General features: G+C 40.0%; 1 protein-coding gene across 1 annotated transcript in view; it reads right to left on the bottom strand.

The window, feature by feature from the left end:
* Positions 1 to 5,211, bottom strand: part of BDH2 (3-hydroxybutyrate dehydrogenase 2) — a 28,497-nt gene extending 23,286 nt beyond the window's left edge. The window contains exons 1-3 of the mRNA XM_066232622.1: positions 5,110 to 5,211; positions 1,571 to 1,650; positions 620 to 698 (exon numbers count right to left, since the gene is read on the bottom strand). Coding sequence (XP_066088719.1) covers positions 620 to 698; positions 1,571 to 1,642 — 151 coding nt within the window. The 5' untranslated portion in view covers positions 1,643 to 1,650; positions 5,110 to 5,211. The remainder of the gene's footprint in view (positions 1 to 619; positions 699 to 1,570; positions 1,651 to 5,109) is intronic.
* Positions 5,212 to 13,409: the final 8,198 nt, after the last annotated feature.

The raw sequence follows: 13,409 nt of genomic DNA, 5'->3' as shown, positions 1-13,409 counted from the left end.
CAGCAACCTTGGGCTTCAAGCCAGCAACTTTGGGCTCAAGCCAGCAACCTTGGGGCCATGTCCATGATCCTACACTCAAGTCAGTGACCCTACACTCAAGCTCGTGAGCCCATGCTCAAGCTAGATGAGCCCGAGCTCAAGCCGGAGGTTTTGAACCTGAGTCCTCCGTGTCCCAGTCTGATGCTCCATCCACTGTGCCACTGCCTGGTCAGGCTCATTTTACTTTTTAAATGAAGCCACTAGGAACCTTACAATGACAGACGTGTTGCTATTGGATACACCATTATTAGAAAAGAAGGGCGCAGAAGTGAAAAGTTGTCATAAAAACTTAACAGCTGTTAAACTTTCACATTTATTTTTATTAGGTACTGAATCCTTCAACATGTCGGATATATAAAAAGTTTTAAGTTTATATATAAAAATTTAGTTTTATATTTAAGGATACAGATTTGTGTCTGTAGGTTTACAGAATATAAATGTGATGATCAGGGAGTCAGGCTCTAAAAAGGAGGCCAGTAGAACTGAGCAGCCAAGGAGTTCTCTTTCAACAGTTGAGTACTGTTGCTTTATAATACACTGTGGACTCTGAATCCCAAGTTCAAGCAGCTGAGTTGCTTACCTGGGTACTTTTCCAGTTCCTGTAGTTTGAACTCATTGATATCCGTAGCTATGACTTTGGCACCCTCTCTTGCAAAAGCCTGGTAGACACAATACACAAATAATGCTTTGTTTGCTTCATTCAATTGTGCTCATGAATGGAAAACCATTTAGCCTTTTCCCCTTTATCTTATTTTTAAGTTTTTCTCCCCCTATAAAAGAGGTGGAATTTCAAATAACTAGTCTCACCATACTCCTTCCCACTGTTATTTTTGTCATTAATTAGAACAACATGACATACATTGTGCTTGTCATCTGACTTTGTCCCCTTCGGTAATATAGTGTTTAAAAAAAAACTAAGATTCTGTTAACACCTCTCAAAATACTATTCTGTGATTTGACAGCCTGTATTCCATTGCTGAGCAGATTCTTACTATATTCCATTTCTCATTATGTTGCAAATCATAAGAGAAGAATGGGTTATTTTAACACTTTTCCTCCCAAAAGTATACTACTGTTTTCATAAATGTCAAATCACACCCTGCTATTATGCTTAGTGTGTGATTTGCTCAGGTGTGGGGTATAATGTGTGAGAGGTTGATATAAATGAGAAGTTGAAAATAACCTGACGGTGTCTACTGTGGAGCCCTTTATCTGAACTGACATTAGTTCAGGGAGCTATGCATTCCTGTAGGGCCTTGCAGCAAAGCCATTATGGTGCAAAGAAACTGTGATGGAGGAGTTTCTCAGAATCAAAGGTTATCTGTAATGTTACATAACAAGCATGTGAGATATTCATTCCTTTCCCTGCCTGGGGTCAGGAGTAGTGACCTTTCTTTTTGTAACTTTAGACAACAGAAGCACAAAAGTCAGTAATAAAAAAAGTAGAGCAGAATTAGCTAACCATGGAATCTGTCCACATAATTCAATATTTCAACAGTGAGTGAGCAAGCAACAAGAGACGGTAACTTACTAAGGCAGCTGCCCGGCCAATCCCCTGAGCAGCAGCTGTCAGGATGATGACTTTCCCATCCAGTCGACCCATAACAAAACCTGTGGTTTAATATAAAGTCAGGTTTATTTAATGATTTACACAGTAGCACATGGCCCTGTGTCAGCAGTAACATCTAGAATGAATGGTTAAATGTACACCTTTAAGAACTTGTAGAAAGCACCTCTGTAAAAACAGTCCCGTCATCTGAATGCTTACTCTAGATACCTAGCTTTGTATATCAAAAATGTGCAGCATAACCCACTGGAGTGATAACAGGCAGACACAGGACTTTAATCTACCTTTCCTTCCCTCTTTCCTTTCTTTCCCCTTCCTTCCTTCCTTCCTTCCTTCCTTCCTTCCTTCCTTCCTTCCTTCCTCCCTCCCTCCCTCCCTCCCTCCCTCCTCCCTTCTTCCCTCCCTCCCTCCCTCCCTCCCTCCTTCCTTCTTTCTTTCTTTTTAAAGAGAGAGAGAGAGAGAGGCAGAGAGACTGACAGGAAGGAAGAGAGAGAGAGAGGCAGAGAGACTGACAGGAAGGGAGAGAGAGAGAGAGAGAGAGAGAGAGAGAGAGAGAGAGGGTGGAGAGAGATATGAGAAGCATCAACTCGTAATTGCATCACCTTTATTTGTACCTTGACTGCCTCTCATACATGACTGTCCAGGGGGCTCCAGCTGAGCCAGTGACCCCTTGCTCAAGCCAGTGACTTTGGGCTTCAAGCCAGTGACCTTTGGGCTCAAGTCAGAGACCATGGAATCATGTTGTTGACCTCGCGCTCAACAAAGCTGGCAACTCCATAATCAAGTTGGTGAGCCTGGGCTCAAGCTGTATGAGCCCACACTTACACTGGAGACCTCAGGGTTTCGAACCTGGGCCCTCAGCATTCCAGGTTGATGCTCTATCCACTGTACCACCACTGATCAGCCCTTTTATTTCTTGAGCACCTGGAGAAGAGGGCCTCTGATGCTGATCCGGGAGTGGAGCCCTTCCCTCACTGTGGCCACCGTCTCTCCACTGCCCCTGCACACGCTGCTGTGGCATTGTATGTGCCCTTACTCCTCAGGCTGCTTCTTGCTTTCTCTCCTGTAAACTTCTGTAAGTGTTTGCACTATCAATCGTGTATGGTTTTTCCTTGTCCCTTGGAAAGATGTCACGGTTGCCCTTAGAGACTTATTGAACATTAGAGCTGGAAAATCAAATAATATCCAATACCTCCATTTTACAGGTGAGGAAACTGACTGGGTCTGCTCGCGGTCATAGGGTTGGTCAATAGCAGAGCCAGACTAAACTCAAGCCTTCTGACTCTTTTGCTACATGAACATTCCACCCCACAGTATTGTTGATCCTCTTTGAAAGTTCAAGCATGCAGCAGTGACATTTTAACAGACACAGTCGTTAATTTTTAAAAGGGAAGGCTGAGCAATTCTAACATAGGGGAAGTAGGTTGTGCATGAGCTATTTGGCCAGTGCCTGAATATAGATTTTATGGTGAGAGGAATGGCTAGATGAGGTAGGGGTGGTAAAGAGCCACGTGATGATTATTACATGAGCCTATTTTCAAGGAACTAAATCCCTTTTTTTACCCTGTTCTCTTAAATGCATGCCTCTGATCTCACACCAAGTCACAAAAATGGTGGCCATGTCAGAAGGCATCATCTAGGCATTTCAGGCAAAAACAGGAGGAGTGGTGGTGGTGAGTTAGGTGGATGACAAGTGAACCAGCTTAGACAGGACATACACAACTAACCTAGCCAATCACTCTGCTCAATTACCTGCCTGATAAAGTACAGGTAGCTGGCTAGTCTTGACTAGAGGGGCCTTACATGATTTAGTCCATCTTTTTGAGCTTATCTCTGTTCTTTTTAGCCTTACTTGATTTTCTTGCTGTACTCAATGGGCGCTTCCATTTTAAGCCTCCACGCTTGTCCAAGCTCTACATCATGAGGGACCTGCTGCTCCTATGGGCAATGGGCACTGAAGGATATACAGAGAGTGTGACATGAGCAGATATATATTTCAGAAAGATCACTGTGAAGAACACACCTGGGCAGTGAGAAACGGTGGAATATGGGACCTAGCCTGGTCACCAATGAAGTAACTTCAAAGAGATTATGTGCTTTGCCCAGTGTTTCTTAGCTATAAATTAAAACCCAGGCCTGATTGCAGGGAAGACCTAGTTCATGTTGTTCTTCTCTTGGTCCATGCCCACTGGAACCCATACAGGCCGGGCCCTGCCCCTCCTGTACCTGGGCCCGGGTAACTGACCATGACTTGGGTAACTGACCAATTAGGCCATCTGTGCTTTGAAACCGATCACTGAGTTGGTGCCAAATCCATCTTCATGTGGGCCAGTGCCTGAGAGTGGTGTGGACACTATGGCAGACCCATTTCTAGGAGACACGAAGCTGCTTCCACTGGCTCCGCAGATCCTCCTGCAAACCGCAGGACCATCTGCGTGCTCCCACCAAGCGCGGCAATCCACCCACTCCCACGGTGGACTTTCCGGCTGGCTTGCTGTTTGCCGGCTCTTCTAGCCTTACCTAGTTCCTTCCTCCTCTTTCCTCACATCAGCATTTCCCCTAGCAAAACCCATGCTTGTTTAACTCTATCTTGGAGTCTGCGTCTCAAAGGACCAGACTAATAACGTGTTAGAGGAACTGGATCCAAGGACCAGCTAACAAGTTCCCAGAAGTTCTCTGATTAAGTCCTAACCCTGACCCTCTCTGATGCAATGAGTTTGCACTGTTTAATTCTTCTTACACAGTGATACGTTTTCATTTTTACAAATGAAGAGTTAAGAGATATATTTAATATATACTGTACAAAGTAAGAGATTGCAATAATCTTTACTTTCCCCCAAACCTGAGCATGGTACATTACAGAGCTGTTAGTTTACATTATTGTCATTGTGACTTTTGGCACAGGGCACTGTGAAGGAACAACCGAAGATTCCCTTCGACACCCTGAGAAGCGCTTACTGAGCAGTTGCTGAAGCACAGAGCAGCCGTCTTGCTCACTCTGAAAACCTTCCCCTAGGGGCCCTCTCCATTTTTCTGGGACCAGATTTTGGAGCCAAAGCCAAAACTGCACTATCAAACTAAAATAGATTTATTTGGGGAAATGCATGCAAATATAGCCCGAAATGATAAAATAAAGGAAGTTTCAATATTTCCAATGTTAGAACCACACACACATGGCTTTTTTACTCTAGATATTGGAACCAAAAGGTTAATCTTTGACTAGCACCGGCACAAACAGAGCGTTTTCAGGAACCAGGACTCTTCATGAGCCAGGAAGAAAAACATTCACATAAGACACTGTAAAAAACCTCTCTTCTTTGGCTATTTTGAAAAAGTTACTAATATACCAGAGTTTCAAACTTGTTTAAAAACTGACCCTTATCCTGATCTAACTGCTAAAATTAATCCTGAAATAGGTCATGTGCAGAATAAAGCAACATCTAAAATTCGGCCCCCCTTCTCCCAGTCCAAAATTTCACTTAAAATGCATTAGGAAATCTTACTTTACAGCAGCAGAAGGATGGTGCCGTCTCGATCACTCACTCAGCCAGCGACAAATTTGGAATCTTTGTGCAGGAGCAAGTCAGGTGCTTGCTTAATAGTGCATGCTGGGATTTGTAGTTCAGGTTCTTTCAGTTTTATTAAGAGGATGTTCACATTCACCTACCTTATATGTATGTATACATATGCTGCCATCTAGTGGAGCTCAAGTCCAAGTAGAAGGAGCAAAGTGGAAAAGCATCTTACAGCAAGTAAGGATGTGGAATTATTTCCTTCACTTAAACTGCTCTAAGTTCTTGTCATTTGTTTGCATCTACCATGTGCTGTTCTGGGGTACTTACGATTGGATGAGCCAGAAATGCCTATGGAAGATAGCAGAGCAACAAACTAGAGGGAACCTAGGTCACTGAAGATAGTGGAGCCTTCCTTCCTGACCTTTGACTAGATTTCTTTTTGACGGAGGGAAATAAAAATTCTCTTGCATTAAGGTATAGTTGTTATTTTGTCACAGTCAGTGTCTTCTAACACTAATACATGTCTGGTGGCACAAGGCACTGAGATTGGGGAACTTCAGTGGGAAGTTGTGAGGCCAGTGACCACCGCCATGGCCATGCAGGTTCTCATTGGATTTGGGCAGACAATAAAGGAACTGTGGAGCCAGAAAACGGTGGGCCATTCCGTTTATTAAAGTCTCCTAACAGCGGATGAGCAAACAGGCAGGGAAGACCACTTCCCTCTTCCGTTTCTCACTCTGGACTCACCCGGACTTCCAGGCCCCCACAAGCAAAACAGCACTCCCCAGCCAAACAGACCAGGCAAAATCATCTCAGGGCTCCCAAGCCCCTCAGCACCCCCTCCCCCCAGACCCTCCAGCAAAAGAGGCTGGGGAAATAAACCCTTCTGCAGCAAACAATAGCGAACAATGGCCCCTCCCAAGCAGGAAGGCAATCCTCAATTTGCTATCTGCTGCTCTGAGGGCAAGCACCCCCTGCCTTCCACAGACTATATACACATATGGGGATGCTCTGCGCCAATGCAAAATACAAGTGAGCAAACCTAAAAACATTTGTTTCACACTTGAAACACATTGGATTGCTGTTGGCCAAATATAAGGTGATCAACTTTTTTATAATGGAAAGGAGGACAAAAATAAATTGAAGAAAACAATATCGTAAATAAAAGAAACACTTTATTCATTGCAACAATAATACCCTATAATATGATGAATGCATAATAAAAACATTTGTAATATTTTATATTGTAATTATGCTTACATGCTTATTAATTTTTAATAATAACTGTAACAAAAAAGTACTCATTTAGTAAAAGTAAATATCAAACAAAACCACTAATTTGGAGTGATATTTGGGTATATTTATCAATTTCTAATTAAAAAACTTCTGTTTTATGCAACTATTTAATAAAATGCATTATTAATAGGTATGGTTTGAGGTTAGGTTTCCAATTTAAAACTTGAATTTCAAGAAAATACTTGTAAGTAAAATTATATGTATTTGGAAATTATTAAATAGTTAAGGAATAAAACATGAATTATGCTTACCTATGATTGAATATTCACTGAGAAAGAAATAATTGTGAGTCTACAATGTCATATGTGCTGTGTCATGTTTCAGTAAGAAGTACACAAAGCCATTTGCATTCTCAGTATATTGCATGCTATCTCAAGGTTTCCTGTGGGGAGCTCATGCGTCTCATAATCGTGTCTCACCCCACTGTACTGATCCTTGATGAATCATCATCACGTCAAATACAAATACGTCACATCACACACAATGGATAGACTTCATCGATTGAATACGGACATTTACAGATTAGTCTTCCAATATCAAAAAGGAGGACATGTAGGAGGACACTTTTTGAGGGAGGGTGGAACTTACAAAAGAAGGATTGTCCTCCTTAAAGGAGGACTATTGATCACCTTATCAAATAAGTTTGTAAAATATGATTTTTATGTTTGCTCGCTTATAGTTTGCATTGGGGGCTGGGCAGCGCCAGGTATCTGGTCTGTGAAATTGCAAATTACCTTCCTGCTTGGGAAGGGTCATTGTTTTGCTAATGTTGCTGGAGGAGAAGTTTTCAGCTCCGGAAAGATTTGAAAAGAGAAAGAAGGAGGAGAGAAGAGAGAAGCCATGTTTGCAGAGTGAGAGCAGAGAGAGATGCAGAGTGCTGAAGGAAAAGCCAGTTTGGCAGGGAGAGAGAAGGTGTGCAGATTGGGAACCAGAGCTGAGGGGCTTTTGTGAGCTCCGCTGAGACTGGTGGGGCCTTCATTCTAGGAGGAAACAGAGAAGATTCTCCTGGTTGTGGAACCAGATAACGTGGCAGTGGCTTTGGGAGCCCTGAGTGAAAGGGAAGTGTTTTCCCTCTGTGAGTTGCTCGTCGGGTGGTGCGAGACTTTAATGAAGGAATGGCCCACCGTTCTTTGGCTCCACTGTTTCTTTACCATCTGCCCGAATTCACTGAGAACCTGCACGTGCACGGCCACGACTGCCGCGACCACTGGCCATACAGTTGCTTAACAAAGTACAAGTTGGATGAGAAAAAATTAAATTTGGCTGAAGAGAACTGTTATCAGATAGAAAAGAAAGGACTAGATCATGTGAACCTTCTATGACTTAATAACTTGGATTTATTGGGCCTGTAATTGGGCTGAGTGATTGTGTAGCTTATTTGTACATGTAGTATTTGAGTTTGCTCACTTAGCACCCACTCAACTCACTTTCACCTGCATTTTACTTTATAAAGGCTGGAAAGCAAAACTCCCGATTCCTAGCCTCTTTAGCTACTGGAGCTGGCAGACAACTACACATCTGCCATTTCCGGGGAGGGCTTCTCTCTTAGAAAGATGAGTCCTCTCTGAAAGGCATTTGACTTTTGCTCTTTCCCTTCTTCTCTCCTGGAATGCAGATCTGATGCCTGGGGACATAGCAGTCATTTAGTGACTTGCTACAAGGTCAAAGGCACACATTAAAGAGAGTAAGGTAAGAAAAAGAACCTGGTTTCTTGAAGACAGCCCCAAGACTAACTCCTCTGGATTACTTATGTGAGAAAAATAAACTTCTTTAGATTACTTTTTTTCCCTTCAGGTTTTTTGTTCTTGGAGCTAAGTTTTCATAACAGTCATAGCGATTTTGAAAACTAATTGCAGAGTAGAAAGATGAAGGTCTCATTTCTTTTCCTCAGCAGTTAAATCACTTAACTCCCCAAATATCTGTTTTCTGATCTGTGAAATGAAGGTAACCATAGCATCTGCCTCAGGGATTTTGTGAAAAGGAAGGACTTAGCATGTAGAGCCACCAGCACAATGTGTTAATTTGTACTTAACAAATGTTAATAATTATTAGAAATTTAATTATAATGAATAGCAAAAATTGTTCTTAAAAATTTTTTTAACCCTGGCTTTAGTTTCTGCATGTGCCCATATGAGATCTTTGCTAAAACTGTGCCTCATTACCCCACTGAAGCTCCTATTATTGGGCCTAAGTGATTTGTAACCACATCCAGCTGTGCTCCTTGTTTTTATAATACTTTTCTGTTGACTTTTGAGGCTGTTGGAATATACCTTTTTCTGAGTATGAGAATTCTTAGTCTAATCAAGGCCAACTCTGATGCTTTTCTTGATGCAGCTTTCTTCAGCCTCCCTTCGTCCACTGATCTTCCACAGTGGTATTGAAGTCATGGCACTAAGAAGTCATGTGGTATTGGAAATATCTGCTTACCCATCTACATTGCCAATGGACTAAATTTCCTCTTCTGGGGACCATATCTTTTTCAGTCTTTCATCGTGGTAATCTCTATTCAAGATGGTTACCCTCTATGAAATAGTCCATATAGATTGAACAGTCCATGTGATTTGTTTTCTAAACACAATTTGAGTTCCAACAACGCAGTGCCATTTGGTGCCTAGATCACTGATCAGCATGTAGTAGATGGTTACTTAATATTTGTTGAGTATGAATGGCAGGTTTTTAAGTTTCCTGGATATAATTTTGCCAGACTCTCAAGAAAATGTTTCCTATGAATAATACATATATTTTGTCTTCTCTGGTCCTGACTTTACTTTCAGACCAATTAGTATTGTCTGACCATATTACTGTTTTTGACATTTTGCCAGTTCCCATTGCTGATTTTCTCTCTTTTTTTTTTTTAATAAATAAATTTTTATTTTAATGGGGTGACATCAATAAATCAGGGTACATATATTCAAAGAAAACATGTCCAGGTTATCTTGTTATTCAGTTCTGTTGCATACCCATCACCCAAAGAGATTGTCCTCCATCACCTTCTATCTAGTTTTCTTTGTACCCCTCCCCCTTCCCCTCCCCCTCTCCCTCCTTCCCTCCCCCCCGCCCCCCCGTAACCACCACACTCTTGTCCATGTCTCTTAGTCTCGTTTTTATGTCCCACCAATGTATGGAATCCTGCAGTTCTTGTTTTTTTCTGATTTACTTATTTCACTCCGTATAATGTTATTAAGATCCCACCATTTTGTTGTAAGTGATCCGATGTCATCATTTCTTATGGCTGAATAGTATACCATGGTGTATATGTGCCATATCTTTTTTATCTAGTCTTCTATTTTTTTTTTATTTTTTTTTAAATTTTTAAAATTTTTTAAAATAATTTTATTTTTTTAATTGGGTGACATCAATAAATCAGGATACATATATTCAAAGATAACAAGTCCAGGGTATCTTGTCGTTCAATCATGTTGCATACCCATCACCCAAAGTCAGATTGTCCTCCGTCACCCTCTATCTTGTTCTCTCTGTGCCCCTCCCCCTCCCCCTTTCCCTCTCCCATTCCCCCCTCCCCCCCGTAACCACCACACCCTTATCAATGTCTCTCAGTTTCACTTTTATGTCCCACCTACGTATGGAATAATGCAGTTCCTGGTTTTTTCTGATTTACTTATTTCGCTTCGTATCATGTTATCAAGATCCCACCATTTTGCTGTAAATGTTCCGATGTCATCATTTCTTATGGCTGAGTAGTATTCCATAGTGTATATGTGCCACATCTTCTTTATCCAGTCATCTATTGTCGGGCTTTTTGGTTGTTTCCATGTCTTGGCCACTGTGAACAGTGCTGCAATGAACATGGGGCTGCATGTGTCTTTACGTATCAATGTTTCTGAGTTTTGGGGGTATATACCCAGTAGAGGGATTGCTGGGTCATAAGGTAGTTCTATTTGCAGTTTTTTGAGGAACCACCATACTTTCTTCCATAATGGTTGTACTACTTTACATTCCCACCAACAGTGTATGAGGGTTCCTTTTTCTCCACAGCCTCTCCAACATTTGCTATTACCTGTCTTGCTAATAATAGCTAATCTAACAGGTGTGAGGTGGTATCTCATTGCCGTTTTGATTTGCATTTCTCTAATAGCTAAAGAAGATGAGCATCTTTTCATATATCTGTTGGCCATTTGTATTTCTTCCTGGGAGAAGTGTCTGTTCATATCCTCTTCCCATTTTTTTATGGGATTGTTTGTTTGTTTGTTGTTGAGTTTTATGAGTTCTTTGTATATTTTGGATATTAGGCCCTTATCTGAGCTGTTGTTTGAAAATATCATTTCCCATTTAGTTGGCTTTCTGTTTATTTTGTTATCAGTTTCTCTTGCTGAGCAAAAACTTCTTAGTTTGATGTAGTCCCATTCATTAATTTTTGCCTTCACTTCTCTTGCCATTGGAGTCAAATTCATAAAATGCTCTTTAAAACCCAGGTCCATGAGTTGAGTACCTATGTCTTCTTCTATGTACTTAATTGTTTCAGGTCTTATGTTTAGATCTTCGATCCATTTTGAGTTAATTTTTGTACAGGGGGAGAGACTGTAGTCCAGTTTCATTCTTTTGCATGTGGCTTTCCAGTTTTCCCAGCACCATTTATTGAAGAGGCTTTCTTTTCTCCATTGTGTGTTGTTGGCCCCTTTATCAAAAATTATTTGACTATATATATGTGGTTTTATTTCTGGACTTTCTATTCTGTTCCATTGGTCTGAGTGTCTATTTTTCTGCCAATACCATGCTGTTTTAATTGTCGTGGCCCTATAATAGAGTTTGAAGTCAGGTATTGTAATGCCCCCAGCTTCATTCTTTTTCTTTAGGATTGCTTTGGCTATTCTGGGTTTTTTATAGTTCCATATAAATCTGATGATTTTTTGCTCTATTTCTTTAAAAAATGTCATTGGAAGTTTGATGGGAATTGCATTAAATTTGTATATTGCTTTGGGTAATATAGCCATCTTGATTATATTTATTCTTTCTAGCCAAGAACAAGGTATATTCTTCCATCTCATTATATCTTTTTCAATTTCCCTTAAAAATGGTTTATAGTTTTCATTATATAAGTCCTTTACATTCTTTGTTATGTTTATTCCTAAGTATTTTATTTTTTTTGTTGCAATCGTGAAGGGGATTATTCTTTTGAGTTCGTTCTGAATTGTTTCATTGTTGGCATATAGAAAGGCTATTGACTTCTGTATGTTAATTTTGTATCCTGCGACCTTACTATATTGGCTTATTGTTTCTAGTAGTCTTTTCGTGGATTCTTTGGGGTTTTCGATGTATAGGATCATATCATCTGCAAAAAGTGATACCTTTACTTCTTCTTTTCCGATATGGATGCCTTTTATTTCTTTGTCTTGTCTGATTGCTCTGGCTAGAACCTCTAGTACTACATTAAATAAGAGTGGAGAGAGTGGACAACCCTGTCTTGTTCCTGATTTAAGGGAGAAAGCCTTCAGTTTACTGCCATTTAATATGATGTTAGCTGATGGTTTATCATATATGGCCTTTATCATGTTGAGATATTTTCCTTCTATACCCATTTTGTTGAGAGTCTTAAACATAAAATTGTGTTGTATTTTATCGAAAGCCTTTTCTGCGTCTATTGATAAGATCATGTGGTTTTTGTTCTTTGTTTTGTTGATATGGTGTATTACGTTAACCGTTTTACGTATGTTGAACCATCCTTGAGATTCTGGGATGAATCCCACTTGATCATGATGTATTATTTTTTTAATATGTTGTTGTATTCGATTTGCTAGTATTTTGTTTAGTATTTTAGCATCTGTATTCATTAGAGATATTGGTCTGTAGTTTTCTTTTTTTGTGCCATCCTTGCCTGGTTTTGGTATGAGGGTTATGCTGGCCTCATAAAATGTGTTTGGAAGTATTGCTTCTTCTTCAATTTTTTGGAAGACTTTGAGTAGAATAGGAACCAAGTCTTTGAATGTTTGATAAAATTCGCTGGTATAGCCTTCAGGGCCTGGACTTTTATTTTTGGGGAGGTTTTTAATGTTTTTTTCTATTTCTTCTCTACTGATAGGTCTGTTTAGGCTTTCTGCTTCTTCTTGACTCAGTCTAGGAAGGTTGTATTGTTCTAGGAATTTATCCATTTCTTCTAGGTTGTTGAATTTAGTGGCATAAAGTTTTTCATAGTATTCTACAATAATTCTTTGTATACCTACGGTGTCCGTGGTGATTTCTCCTCTTTCATTTTGGATTTTGTTTATATGAGTTCTTTCTCTCTTTTCCTTGGTAAGTCTTGCCAAGGGTTTTTCAATTTTGTTGATCTTTTCAAAGAACCAGCTCCTTGTTCTATTAATTTTTTCTATAGTTTTTCTGTTCTCTAATTCATTTATTTCTGCTCTGATTTTTATTATCTCCTTTCTTCGGCTGGTTTTGGGTTGTCTTTGTTCTTCTTTTTCTAGTTCCTTAAGGTGGGAAGTTAAGTGGTTCACTTGGGCTCTCTCTTGTTTGTTCATATATGCCTGAAGTGATATGAACTTCCCTCTTATCACTGCTTTTGCTGCATCCCATAGATTCTGATATATTGTATTGTCATTTTCATTAGTCTGTATATATCTTTTGATCTCTGCACTTATTTCTTCTTTGACCCATTTATTTTTTAAAAGTATGTTGTTTAGTTTCCACATTTTTGTGGGATTTTTTTCCTCTTTTTTGCAGTTGAATTCTAGTTTCAAGGCTTTATGATCAGAAAATATGCTTGGTACAACTTCAATTTTTCTGAATTTGCTGATGTTGTTTTTGTGGCCCAACATATGGTCAATTCTTGAGAATGATCCATGTACACTGGAGAAAAATGTATACTCAGTCACTTTGGGATGAAATGTCCTGTAGATGTCTATCATATCCAGGTGCTCTAGTGTTTTGTTTAAGGCCACTATGTCTTTGTTGATTCTCTGTTTGGATGACCGATCTAGAGCCGTCAGCGGTGTATTGAGGTCTCCAAGTATGATTGTATTTTTGTCAGTTTTTGT

The sequence above is a fragment of the Saccopteryx bilineata genome, chromosome 5 (assembly GCF_036850765.1).
Source record: "Saccopteryx bilineata isolate mSacBil1 chromosome 5, mSacBil1_pri_phased_curated, whole genome shotgun sequence".
In the NCBI taxonomy this organism is placed as follows: Eukaryota; Metazoa; Chordata; class Mammalia; order Chiroptera; family Emballonuridae; genus Saccopteryx; species Saccopteryx bilineata.
Note: the sequence above shows the minus strand (reverse complement) of the source record. Positions and strands in the feature narration are given on the sequence as shown.